General features: G+C 35.2%; 2 protein-coding genes across 3 annotated transcripts in view; one reads left to right on the forward strand and one right to left on the reverse strand.

Moving 5' to 3' along the window:
- LOC109228731 (peptide-N4-(N-acetyl-beta-glucosaminyl)asparagine amidase A-like) lies at nt 2918–5003 on the reverse strand. The gene has a single exon (XM_019393913.1). It carries the CDS (start codon nt 4906–4908, stop codon nt 3154–3156), a length of 1755 nt encoding a protein of 584 aa, XP_019249458.1. The 5' UTR covers nt 4909–5003; the 3' UTR covers nt 2918–3153.
- Nucleotides 12594–14144, forward strand: part of LOC109228732 — a 5734-nt gene continuing 4183 nt past the window's right edge. Inside the window, exon 1 of one of the 2 annotated variants that reach the window (XM_019393914.1) lies at nt 12594–13615. In XM_019393914.1, coding sequence (XP_019249459.1) covers nt 12800–13615 — 816 coding nt within the window. In that variant the 5' untranslated portion in view covers nt 12594–12799. The remainder of the gene's footprint in view (nt 13616–14144) is intronic. The other variant, XM_019393915.1, reaches the window with a different exon arrangement.

A 14144-nucleotide genomic window follows, 5' to 3' on the forward strand; every position in this document is an offset into this window, starting at 1 on the left:
CCGTAAATCTCTCCTGAGTAATTACGACAATTTACTAGACGCACTCTCCCGAGCTACGCTAGCTGGCTTTTAATACAGCTCACTTCAGATCGCACCCAAGGCTTCGTTATCCCTAATCCAACATTTAAACCCTCGGTTATTGATCCCTCATATACTCTTGGAGTGGTGTTGTTCAACAACTACCTAAATATGCACTCTCTCCCAAGTTATGCATACTAAATAGGCACAGCTAATTGAGAGCTCTTCAATCAACCAGAATATAAACGTAGTTGAACAAATAGAGAAAAGCTATGGCTCAATTATATAAAACATAACAAGAATTTATCCTACAAAAGGTTCTATCAAAACTCTAGATAACAAATTAGTTATTCATAATAGTATGTAAAACTACAATACTAAAAGTCATAACCAACAATGAAAAAAATAGGAAGAGGAAGGAAAAAACTCGTAGAAGAATTTCCGCCTTGCTCCCAATGTGTTCTTGCCTCCAAGGGTGTTGTCTAACCCTAAAGTAGTGTCTCTCCGCCTCCTTAGGTCTAATTTGTGTCCAAAATATGTCCTCCTCAAGTCTTCGTTCGTATTTAATTATCAAATTTGACCTCCGAACACGATCCCGGCTTAATTCCTTGAGCTTTTACTCAGACTTCAAAGCTTCAAATCACTTAAATTCATTTCATAACATCTATATAGCTCGGAATCACACCTACAAGGCATAAAACACACAATTAGTGCAAAACACTAGCGATTAAAGCGCAAACTCAATTAAAGTGCTGTAAATTCGAGTGTAATAAGCGACTAAAATATGCAATTATAGCCTATCATCAAAAATATACTGGAGACCGGAGCACTGGTGCTCCAAACTCCAGTATATTATACTGGACCATTATACTTGCTGGAACTCCAGTATATTATGCTGGAGTTCTAGTGTATTTATGCTGGAACTCCATCATATTATGCTGGAGTTCCAGCATACTATCCTGGAACTCCAGTATAATATGCTGGAGTTCAAGTATACTTATGCTGGAACTCCAGCATAATATACTGGAGTATTTTCCGGGTTTTGAACAGTGTTTTCGCTCAGATTTATCTTTACATAAAAAGTGGCTAAATTTCGATTACTTTTGAAATTGGGCTATTTTTGAACAACCAGTTGTAAATCTGGCTATTTTTAAAAATCACCCATTGTTTTGTTGAGTCTTAGTGGGCCTTTGGACATAAGAATTGTAAAATTCCAAAAAAAAAAGTGGAAAAAAATTTCAAGTGAAAATAGTATTTGAAAATTAGAGTTGTGTTTGGATATGGATATAATTTTAGATTGTTTTTTATGTTTTGTGAGTGATCTGAGTGAAAATTTTGAAAAAAAAGCTTTTTGGAATTTTTCAAATTTTCAAAAAATTTCAAAATACGTCTTCGAGTGAAAATTGGAAATTTTTATGACCAACGATGTTTCGAAAAAAAAGTGAAAATTTTTTGAAAAAAAGGGAAAATGTCTTATGTCCAAACGGGCTCTTAAATTAGATAAGGTCATGAGTTGAATTCTACTTAATTAAATTTTTAACCACAGAAGCTCTCTCAAATATTTGCAAAAAATACTTGCTATTTGAGGTTCAACCCTCTAACTCAGGAACATAACCAACACTGCAGGAGAGAATCTGTGTTAACTTATGTAATTTTTTCCTACTTATCCATTTCCTTGCAGTATTAATACATATATTTTTGTAAAATTTTCCGACGAAGCGGTGTTGCGTGACACGACTTCGTTGAACGTGTGTCTACCGCTGACCAACATTTAGCATTGTCTAACTATGATTACTTTTCTAAATATCAAATTCAGATACAAATAGAGCTAAATAGATATAGTAGATTTATATAGTCGACCTCAACTAACTTGAGATAGAGTTATTATCAAAGTGCAATGACATAATAACTGTTGAAGTAATCTGAATATCAATTACTTAATGAAGGAAGTCCTTTTCAGAACTAACAAAATCCAGAGACTCTTTTCAAACTCAAGTTGAAATTTAGACCATACTTGAATCAAAGTTGATCCATGGGAAAAACTTATCTTTTCATTCTGAACATCAAATTACAAATCACACTTGCTCCCACTAGATCAAGATTTGGCAAGATTCTAAAACAATACCTTATTATCTGTATCTTCCCTATTTTTCAACAAAATATAGTTTCAAGCTAAAGAAAAGATACAACGACAACAACAACATATCCAGTGTGACCCCACAAGTCGGGTCTGGAAAGGGTGGAATGTACGCAGACTTTATCCCTGCCTTTATGGGATAGAGAAGATAAAGTCCCAAAATATAGCATTTGATGCTTCTCAGCGAGACACATTTTTGTTTGAACCAATAGGAAGAGAAAGGCAGTATAGTTTCTCAAATACCAAGCATCCAATGTCACGGGTTCGAGCCGTGGAATCAGCCACTGATGCTTGCATCAAGGTAGGCTACCTAGATCATACCCCTTGGAGTGCGGCCCCTTCCCCTGACCCTCCGTGAATGTGGGATGCTTCATGCACCGGGCTGCCCTTACCAAGTAGCCAATGAAATTATGCTCGAAATGCCAAATCATTGATGCTTAACGCGATTCTTCTCATGAACATATAGCTGTAGATAGAAAACACAAACACAAGTTGCTTTACGCAAATCTTCAACCTCCTCTCCTCTCTCCCTAAAACCAACGGAGTGGCGGTAGAAGGGTGAACAAAAGGAAGAATAGGTAATTCTAGTCTTTCTCATGCAGTAGCTAACATCACCGGAACAGGAGCAAAAGAGAAAACACCAAAACAGAAGGGATCTAAATATGTACCAGCATGGTTAACCCTGTAAACTTTGACAAAGATGCAAAATTTCCTTGTGTTTAAAGAAAGAGACACAACAAAAGATAAATAGGCAAAAAAGCGAAATTTCCGAGACCCAAAAACAGTTAGCAAAACAGCAAATATTAACAAAATTAAGAAGTTAAACAAGTGCTAGAATAAGAGAAGCAATGCAGTAGTTCATTTGCATCATAATTAGAAGACTATGACACAGTTGCCAACTTCGATCACAACAAGCCACGTAGAGGAACTCCAGCGGCAAAGGAGTGAAAGATAATCGCATGGAGCAAAGTCAGTTACCAACATTATCATCACCAAGATTACATTGCAGAAAGACCCCTCAAGGACCAGTGAGACCTGGTACTTTTGCTGCAGCTATTGCTCACTTTATCGTAAAGTATCGTGTAATTTGAGCTGCTTATGTTCCTCGAGTAGCACAACGAATCTTCTTTATATTTATATACTTGTTGAGTACTCCCAATTCCTTTGACTACTAACTGGCCTTTTACTAGCATATAACCCTGCGCTTTTTGCAAATTCTTAACAGAGCTGGTCGATGATCCATACTCTGAATCTTTTACCCTCTTTTCATCAAATCCCAATGTCAAGTTTGATATCGAGGCATAGCTTTCGTTTCCTTGATCTACATTGTCAGTATACCACTGAAATACATACTTTTTGAAGGACTTAAGCGAGTGAACAGAAGAAGATGGTGTCTTAGCATAAACAGTGTCATTAAAATCAATTATCTGATTCACTATTTGCAAGTTCCCTTCATTTCCCATTACCATATAGTTGTTATAACTTAAACGTTGAGACGACTTAGTAGTGATTGTGCCATAAGACGATTTTACCCATCCGGTCAATGTGATGGACCGACTAGCATTCGTGATAAAGGATCCATCATAACCTGTAAAATTACTCAGCAGTGAAAACAAAACAGGCGAGTAACTATACTTCAACAACTTCCCTTCTGTTTTCTTACTCTTTTCGTCCAACCAAAGATGCAAATTTGCATCAACATACCACACATTCAGAGCATTTGTGACACGAAACGAAATCTTGTGACCATTTCCATCTAAAATCTTTCCTAACAATGGCGTAATCTCAATATCATACGAAGGAAGATCGAACGAGCCAATTCCACTAATCGGTCTCCAAAAGAGGGGATTAGCACCCCCGGTATAAATCACAGTAAAAGGCCAAACTACACCAACAACCATATCATCCAAACTAATCACCACCTCTCTAAAAGCTCCATTTCCCGGAATATTAAGATTATTCGATTTTATATACTCATTAGGTGGATTTGCATACCAAGATTCATCATTCTCATGAAATGAAACATAAACTTCTAATACTGCCCTATACACATTTTGAGGAATCTTGAATTCCTTTGACTGTATATCTGTTGAATTTTCAATCTCAAACCACAAACCATCATTTAACTTCAGATTTCTTGAAATGGGTATAATCAAATCAGCCCCAGAATCAAAATTACCCAACTTCAGCTCATTATAGAAATGAACAAAAATTTTCACATGGTAAACTCCAGTATAAGTAATATCAACAATATTTCCAAGATAAACAGCAAGTGTTTGATTTTTTATAAGTAAAGAATAATACCTAGTAATATCCTTTTTCACTGTCCAAATAATTCCAGTAGCAGTTGGTTCAGCAGTACAACTTCTGAGAATTTCAACACCACTAAGCCAAACACCAAAAATTCTATCAAATTGCCTTCCTTTACATGTTGCTTTCCATTCTAATACAATCTTGGAAAATTTCTGAGATGGGCAATTTAAAGGGGGTGTGTAATTTGCAAGAATTGGTGGTTTTCCATAAGTGAAACCAAAGTCATGTTCAAGAATTAAGTGTGAACAAGGTTTGGTTTTGGGGAGTTTTATAGGTTTTGTGACTTCAAAAAATGTTGTTGGAGAGGTATTATTTGGTAAAGAATTTAGCTGAGTGATGAGTTGTGGTCTAAAGAGAGAAGAAGTGTGGAGATTTGCTGTGGAAAAAAAGGGTTGTTGGAGTAGCAAGAAATAAACTAAGAAAATTAAAGAAATAGCCATTGATGGTAGTTTTGAGCATAAGCAGGTGAATATAGTGTAGATGTAGAGTAAAGAATGAAGTATCAAGACAATGAAATTTTCTGGTTTGCTTTGTTTGGTATGATTGACTTGAGATTCACAACTTGTTAGTTTTTTTGTTTTTTTCGCGCAGATAAAGAAATTTACCTATTAACATTAATTAACAATGAAATTAACTATATTAACCTTTTACTATCTCTTCACATATATACTGCTAGCACACACTCCAACACTATTTACTTCAAGGGCAATGTAGGAAAAAAATAATTAATTCATTCTTGAAATCTGGAAAAATCACTTATTTTGAACCACAAAAAAAAGGCAAAAAAAATAACTTATTGTAGACCGGAGAGAGTAGTAGTTTAGTTGCTAGAAAAATATAGTTACTCCATTTTAATTTATATAAAATACTTTCCTTATTAGTATGTTTCAAAAGAATGACATATATTGGAAAAGTTGCATTATGTTGGTCGAGCAATTATGACTTTATTTTTGACTCATTTTAACCGAAGCAAACTTTAAGAGAATTGGATCATGACTCATTTATTAATTTAACATATTGCTTTGCCACCCTTACACATAAGTAATAGCCAGTGTTATGGTTAGAAATATTGAAGGGTGGTCAACCGAATACCCTTCATCGAAATATTATACTGTTTATATAGGTTAAAATTTCGTACTGACGTGCCACATCCAAGGGGAGATGTCGTGGTACATGTTATTTCCAGATGATAATTAGAGGTATGGAGGCAGGCCGTGGAATCTAAAGGTTTCAAGTTGAGCAGGACCAAGACGGAATACTTGGAGGGTAAGTTCAGTGGCGAAACTCAAGGAGGGGAAGGGGAGGTGAGGCTGGACTCGCAGGTCATCCCCAGGAGAGGGAGTTTTAAGTACCTTGGGTCTATGGAGAGATTGATGAAGATGTCACACATCGTATTGGGGTGGGATGGATGAAATGGAGACTCGCTTCCGGTGTTTTGTGTGACAAGAAAGTGCCAAAACTCAAGGGTAAGTTCTACAGAGTGGTGGTCAGACCAACGATATTGTATGGGGCTGAGTGTTGGCCAGTCAAGATCGCTCATGTCCAGAAGATGAAGGTAGCGGAGATGAGGATGTTGAGATGGATGTGCGGCACACCAGGTTAGATAGGATCAGAAATGAGGTTATTCGCGACAAGGTGGGTGTGGCTTCTATTGAGGACAAGATGCGGGAGGCGCGGCTTAGGTGGTTTGGTCATGTGAGGATGAGGAACACAGACGCCCCGGTGAGGAGGTGTGAGAGGTTGACATTGGAGGGCCTACGGAGAGGTAGAGGTAGGCCAAAGAAGATGAGGGAGAGGTAATTAGGCAAGACATGGCAGCTTCAGCTGACCGAGGACATGACTCTTAAAAGGAAGGTATGGAGGTCGAGGATTAGGGTAGTAGAGTAGGTAGTCTACAGTGTTCATAAGAGAAGTATTGGCACGCAGTCTTGCTTTCTGAGGGTAGTAGGTTTTATGACTAACCGTTGTTTTCTTTCATTGTTGATCACATTACTGTCTTGTTGTTTTTATTCTGCTTTTATATGGCTTTTTGGTACTGTCCTTTCTTGTTTATATTTTCATTAATGTGGTGCTTATGCTTTCCTGAGCCGAGGGCCTATTGGAAACAGTCTCTCTATCCTCACAAGGTAGGGGTAAGATCTGCCAGACCCCACGGTGAAGGATAATACTGGACATTTCGTTGTTGTTGTTGTATAGGTTAAAATTTATTTTTTATATGCATATATATATATTTTAAAACATCCTTTGCGATATTCCTAGCTTTGCTACGGGTAATAGCCAAAAATAGAAAACCTAAGCAAACTTAAGGAAGTACAAGTGTTATACTTGCAACTTTTTGTTGTAACCTGCAATTATAAGTAATTTTATCTGTATTATACTTGCAACTTTTAGTATGGGATTAAAACTTAATTATTATTGTTAATTTGGGAAGAATATTCTTTAAAAAATCATTTTTGCCAAACATTTTATTTACATTTTCATCATTTAGTCATTTAAAATATTTTCTAAATTCCAAAGAGTGTTTAGATTCTTCTGAAAAATAATTTTCAGAAAATATTTCATGTTATAAAATAAAAATTGTAAAGTAAATAAATTAAAGACAAGTATAGAGAGAGATTGATGTATTATTCAACTTCAAACTCATATACATAATGAACTGAAATCTCCTCTAATTACAGACGAAAGGAAGCTGCTGTGTAAGTTGCTTGTAAGCTGCTACTGCAAGCTGCTGTGTAAGCTGATTGTAAGTTGCTTGTAAGCTGCTACTGTACCAGATATAGATAATCTTCTACCGGGGTAATATTTTATCCATAACGGAGTACCGAAATGATAAGCTTATTCAGGAGGCTTATTTTCAATAGAGTACTAAATAGACAAACATATTTACAGCGGAGTCCCATATGGATAAGCTTCTTGAGGAAGCTTATTTATAACGGAGTACTAAATGAACATCCATAATATATATATATATATATATATATATATNGAACATCCATAATATAATATATATATATAACACCCCCTCTTGGATGTTCATTAAAAGATAATGTGCCTCGTTAAAATCTTACTATGAAAAACCCAGTGGGAACAAATTCAGTGAAGGAAAAAGAGTACACATATTTAGTAATACGAATTGCTGGCTGCCTCATTAAAAACCTTATAAGGAAAACCCTGTGGGAAAAAATTCTTAGTAAGGGAAAAAGAGTACAGCGCGTATTTTACTCCCCTTGAAGAAAACCTTGTTTCAAATATTTGAGTCTTCGCATTCTAATCTTGTATATTATCATCTCAAAAGTTAAAGTTGGCAAAGATTTAGTGAATAAATATGCTGGATTGTCACTTGAACGGATTTCCCGGTTTGAGATCGAGCTTTATAGGGATCGGATAAATAACCTGCATCTGCATAACCAATAAGATATGCACAACCTTTGTTAGCATTAGCAAGATACATAAGTGCATCAATTGCACTGAGATAGAGTATTTGAGGACCAAGGAGTTCCTCATCCTCTTCTGGTGGTCGGTACAGATCCTTATTCACTTCAAGTGATCGGACACCCATTGGTGTACTTAATGGGTGCTCTTTGTCCATGTAAACCGTTTAAACCCTGTCTGTATATGCAGATTGATGGATAAAGATACCTTCTGCTAAATATTCAATTTGCAGACAAGACAAATTTTTATTTTTCCAAGATCTTTCATCTCTAATTCTTTCTTAAGATATTCAATTGCCTTTTGGAGCTCTTCTGGAGTTCCAAAAAGATTTATGTCATCAACATAAACAGCAAGTGTAATAAATTCTGATGACATTTTCTTTATAAAAATACATGGACAGATAACATCATTTGTGTAATCTTCTCAGCAAATATCCACTGAGACGATTATACCATATGTGTCCTAGATTGCTTTAAACCATACAAAGATCTTTATAATTTGATCGAGTACATTCCTCAAGACTTTGAATTATATGCTTCAAGCATTTTAAATCCTTCTGGGATCTTCATATAGATTATCAAATGAGTCATATAGGTTATGACTAGCATTTAAATGGCATGACATCTTCGGGTGTCTGGACTACAGGTCCGATCCTCATAATCTTTTATAATATTGTGCACTATATTGTATCAAATATATTGTCGACGATCATTTTGTATCGGTTCCTAAGCGACATAACTTGTTGAGATCTCATCACTTTCTTTATTTTCAGGTACCTGAACTTCTTCTGGAGTTTCATAAAATGTTATGTAGTGGGCTCTTCTAGATCTCATTTTCTCCCCATTATGGTCATTTTGATCATTTGCTCCTATCATTTTTCAAGGATTGTTACCTTTGGAACCGATTGATTTACTACGCTTCATGCGCGTAGTAAACTTTATCCTTCAGGGACTTTAGTTTTAATAGGAGCATTTGCAGCTGAAATATGATATTTAATTTTGGATCAGCAAATGCTTCTGGCATTTGTCTTGAATTATCTTCTAAGTGAGGATTATATTAATGATAATTCGATTCATATAACATATTTTCCAGTTGTTTATTCCATCCCCCAAATGTTAGAAAAACTAACATATATCTCCAATCTTCTTTGGGAAACCTATCTTTGTGCATTGTGGTAGAGAAGTTAATCATATACCACACATCAAAAGTTATTAGATAGTAAAAATATTTGGTTTCTGATCCTAAACCAATTGTGAGGGGAGAACTTATCATATATTGTTGTCCCAGTGCATACAAGTGCTGTTGTATACAATTTAGAAAATCTTAGACCAACACATGAAACTTTATTCTCATAAGCAATAGTTTAGCCATTAATAGGAAGTATTCAGTGCTAAACTAGATTGGATATAAACCAGCATCTTCAAGAAGAACTATCTTGATTTCATAATCTGAAAATTATTCTCTTAATTGAGAAAAGCAATTTCAAATGCCAAACTGCTGGTTGATAATAAACACACATGTAACCACTCATATATGCATCTATAAGTGGTTCACATGATAGATGAATGGGCCCATATTCACCTTCTATATATTCCAGAATTCAGGGGTCTTAGTCCCAACTTTAGCTGGTATAATCAATTTATTATGAGAACAAGCAACACAAGAGAATTCTTGAAGAATCTTCTAGTTTTTCAGTATATGCTTATCTGAATTCTCAAATAGCTCATTTAAAAATGGCACATGAAAACTCAAGTTTATCATGGCAGATGCTATCTCTTAGTAAACTTCTGGTTTACTATGGCATAAACTTTTGCATTAGTAAACTTCTGATTTACTGTGGCTACTTTTGTATCAACGAATTTCTTATGTACTGTAGCTATTTTTGCCTCAGTAAAACTTCTGATTTACTGTGACCGCTTTTGCATTAGTAAACTTCTGGTTTACTGTGATATATGATATAGTACAAATTGAAGAATAAGGTGGGTAACTTCTCACATACATATTATTTTACCCCCTATGATTGTGGAAACATGAAGATTTTCAATTTTTCAGTCATTTGTAGTCTCAATATAATAGCCATTTGTATTAGTAAACTTTAAGTTTACTGCAACATATGTTTTGACCATAATCATAAAACATGAATGACATATTTGTATATAAGATCTTCGAGAGCCTTCATTTATTATCCACAATCTAATATTTATCAGACACTACTGGTGTCATGTGTCTTCTAGACAAACAGCTAGCTCTTCAGAAGTTGTTGATACATTTTGTACTATCAAATATTGCTCAGACACTTCTAGTATCATGAGAGAAAATCATAACCAAACAATATAAAACAATTGTTTAAGCACAAGAAAACACCTCTTCATAATATTTTCCTACTTCAGGAGGAAATTTCAATTGTGTTACTTCTTCAGGAGCAAATTTAAAATATGAAATATTGAGAATATATTCTCTCAATCATATTAACTCTTATGGAGGTGAATTGTAATATATTTACATCAAGAGCGCGTTTATATTTACGACTTTATTAATATTATAACACTCACTTCGGGGAATGGATTAATATTTGTCAAAAATTCCCATCCTTCAGGGAACAGAACATAAATATCTGAACGTACATTAATCATATCAAATTGTGAGCTTCAACCTCTTTTAAAATATTTATTACTTCAGGAGCAAATCGAGGCGTGCATGTAATATAGAGAATATTTCTGTAGCTTATCTTTAATTGTAACCATATAAAGCCCGAATTATCACTTCTGGTGGTCATAGGCATATACCACTTCCGTGGTTAACAAAATTTAGTTGCAATGAGATATATGAAACATAACCACATCTGGTGGTTGTATATTTCTTGCAAACTCTGCTGGAGTTTAAGTGGATCTAACAATGTTATCCACTTTGTAATCCTTTATTAAGATAAATAGGATGAAAAAAAATATACCAAAATATGTATTGTATACGTAACACATAACCAAGCAGGTGATGATAAAGATATTAAAATATAAGCAAAAGACAAAAATTAAATTGAGCAAAGTTGGCCACTCCAGATGTAAGTGATATCTACATCACCACTGCCAAGAAGAAAAACTCATCACCTTAAGGACATAATCTGCCTTACGATACACGGAATGAACAAGATCTAACCACGGAGGTAAGAGCGTCGCCTTACATCGGAGATGAATACTGAAATTGAATTTATTCGGAGATGAATACTGAAATAGAAATTAAATTCAAAGTAAGTGCTCAAAATGGTAGAGTCTCGTGCTGATAACGTGTTATAAAATAAAAACTATAAAGTAAATAAATCGAAGACAAGTATAGAGAGAGGGATTGATGTATTATTCAACTTCAAACTCATATAGATAATGAACTGAAATCTCCTCTATTTATTAGGGGTGTGCGTTCGGGCAGTTCGGATTAAATATAGAATTTCGGTTTGGATTTTCGGTTTTCGAATTGAAGAAATGACAATCCAAATCCAATCCAAATAAGCTCGGATTGGATAGGATTTTTTAAGTTCGGTTTCGGATTAATCGGGTTGGATATTTTGGATTTTCGGTTTTTAGCTTATAAGTTGACATGTTCCTTCTTTTTACAAAAATGAATATCCAAATGAAGTACTCATATTAAATTGCCTGAAAAGTTACTCATTTTCATCGCAATCATCCAAATAAAGCATTCAAGTAATGAAATTACTATCAAGAAAATGCAACAGAGACATTAATACGGCCGATAAGAAATAGTAATAGTAAAACCATGTCCAAATAGAAAGTATTCTGACAGTAACTTAGTAATTAATATTGCATATATGAAATAATATTTAATAGATAGGGCATTTAACTTATTATTATTGACATATGGATAATGGACTACATATAAATTATAAACTTTTCGGATTTTCGGATATCTAAAAATCAAAAGTACCGAATCCAACATTCAATCCGAAATAAAAAATAATTAAAAATTAAATCCAAAATCCAATCCATAATCCGAAAATTCAAACCAAAAATCTAAGAGATTCGGATTTCGGTTTGGATTTCGGGTTTGCCCAAACTATGCCCACCCCTACTATTTATAGAAGAAAGGAAGTTGCTGTGTAAGCTACTACTGCAAGCTGCTGTGTAAGCTGCTACCACAAGCTGTTGTGTAAGCTGCTACTGCAAGCTGCTACTGCAAGCTGCTGTGTAAACTGCTACTGCAAGCTGCTGTGTAAGTTTCTACCGTACCAGATATAGATAATCTTCTACCGGGGTAATATTTATCCATAATGGAGTGCCGAAATGATAAGCTTCTTCAAGAGGCTTATATCCAATAGAGCACTAAATAGATAAACATATTTACAACTAAGTCCCATATGGATAAGCTTCTTCACGAAGCTTATTTACAATGGAGTAAAATGAACATCCATAATATATACTCCCTCGGTTCCAATTTATGTGAACCTGTTTGATTCGGCACTGAGTTTAAGAAAAAATAAAGACTTTTGAAATTTGTGATCCCAAACAAGTCAAAAAGGGGCCTACGGTATTTATGTGTTTATAAAAACTTCTCATTAAGGGTAGAATTGTAAGTTTAAGCTAAATTATTTTCAAATTAGAAAGGGGTCATTCTTTTTTGGAACGGTCCAAAAAGAAAATACGTTTACATAAATTGAAACGGAGGGAGTATATATTTATACACGTTTCAAAGCTTATTCCAAACACAAAAAATGTAACATAAACCATGTTATAACAGCATAAAAATACAAACAGGCGCAAGTAAAATAAATAATCCCATAATCACGCAAAACCCCTTTTCGGTTACCGGCGGCCATTTCATTCGCCGGAACCCTTGAATTTTCCTCCTTAATCCTTAAATTTCCGGCGATTATTCTCTACCGTTTATCACAAAATGTCACGTTTTCCAACTGATCGATACGATGAGCAAAGATTAATTCAAGAAGTTCTCTACCTCCATTCTCTTTGGCATCAAGGACCTCCTCGACCCCACCCCCACCCCTACCCCCCTATCCCAACCCCTACCCCAACACCAACACCAACCCCAGTGAGTCTACAACCCTCCAGTTCAATCCAATTTAAGAAACAGAAGAAAAAATCCAAAAAGCTCAAAGAAACAATTACAGATTCTGGTATTGAATGGCCTTGTCCCAAAACCCCAACTGAAACCCCTGTAGTAACGGATTCGGGTTGGCCCACTTTCACAACCCAGTTAAATGCCCAACCCCATTTGCCTACTTCCCAAGAATTGTCCCATTTCGCCTCGAATCAAGCCCATCAACATGCTTTGAAAGCTGTATCTGAATACTTAAGGTGCTCAACTAATGATGAGGATGATGATAATGATAGTGAAAATGATGATGAGGTTGATGAGGGGGATAAAGATTATAACTTTTTCGCGAAATTGTTTAGGGAAGATGGTGTATTGAGAGAGTACTATGAGAAGAACAAAGAGAATGGTGGTGAATTTAGTTGTCTTGTGTGTTGTGGGGTTGGTAAGAAAGGGTGGATGAAGAGGTTTAAGGATTGTGTGGCTCTTGTTCAGCATTCTATTACTATAGCTAACACGAACACGAGGCGAGCTCATAGGGCTTATGGTCAGGTCATTTGCCAAGTTCTTGGATGGGATATTAATAGGCTTCCGTCGATTGTTTTAACTGCAGGTGATAATAAGTCTAGTGAATCTTCTGATAAACTGGCAGAGGCACAGGTAATTTACTGATATTCCATTTGGTTTATCAAGGCATAATCATTGTTGTTATAGTTTGCTTTATGTAATATAGGGATAAGTGTGAGTATAGACTCTTTAGTTTAGAGAACCCCAATGAAATAGAAATTGGCACTTTACCATAGGTCTTGTGCTCTTTAGGAGTGGTTTAGCCTTTTGGAGATTTTTGTGTTTAGAAAAGACACAGAAATTCTAATACTTTTTATTTGTATTGGAATGAGATGAGTTTAAATGAAGTAACATGGCTAGTGAGAATTCATATAGCAGACCCCAACTAATTTGGGATTGAGGCATAGTAGTTATAGTTGTATGTATTGGAATGAAATCTGTCCCAAAAGACATATAGAGAGTTCCTGTTGTCAACAAGGTAGTTTGGGGCAGTTGATTGAATGATAGTCATTACCAATTGAGAGTGGAGAATTCATCATTTCTTGAGCTCGGATGTCAAGATGCTGACATTGTTGAGATTTTTAGAAGGTGAGGTCTTTGGTGGTTCTTTTTTTCTTTTGGG

This window comes from Nicotiana attenuata, chromosome 7 (genome assembly GCF_001879085.1).
Source record: "Nicotiana attenuata strain UT chromosome 7, NIATTr2, whole genome shotgun sequence".
Taxonomy (NCBI): domain Eukaryota; kingdom Viridiplantae; phylum Streptophyta; class Magnoliopsida; order Solanales; family Solanaceae; genus Nicotiana; species Nicotiana attenuata.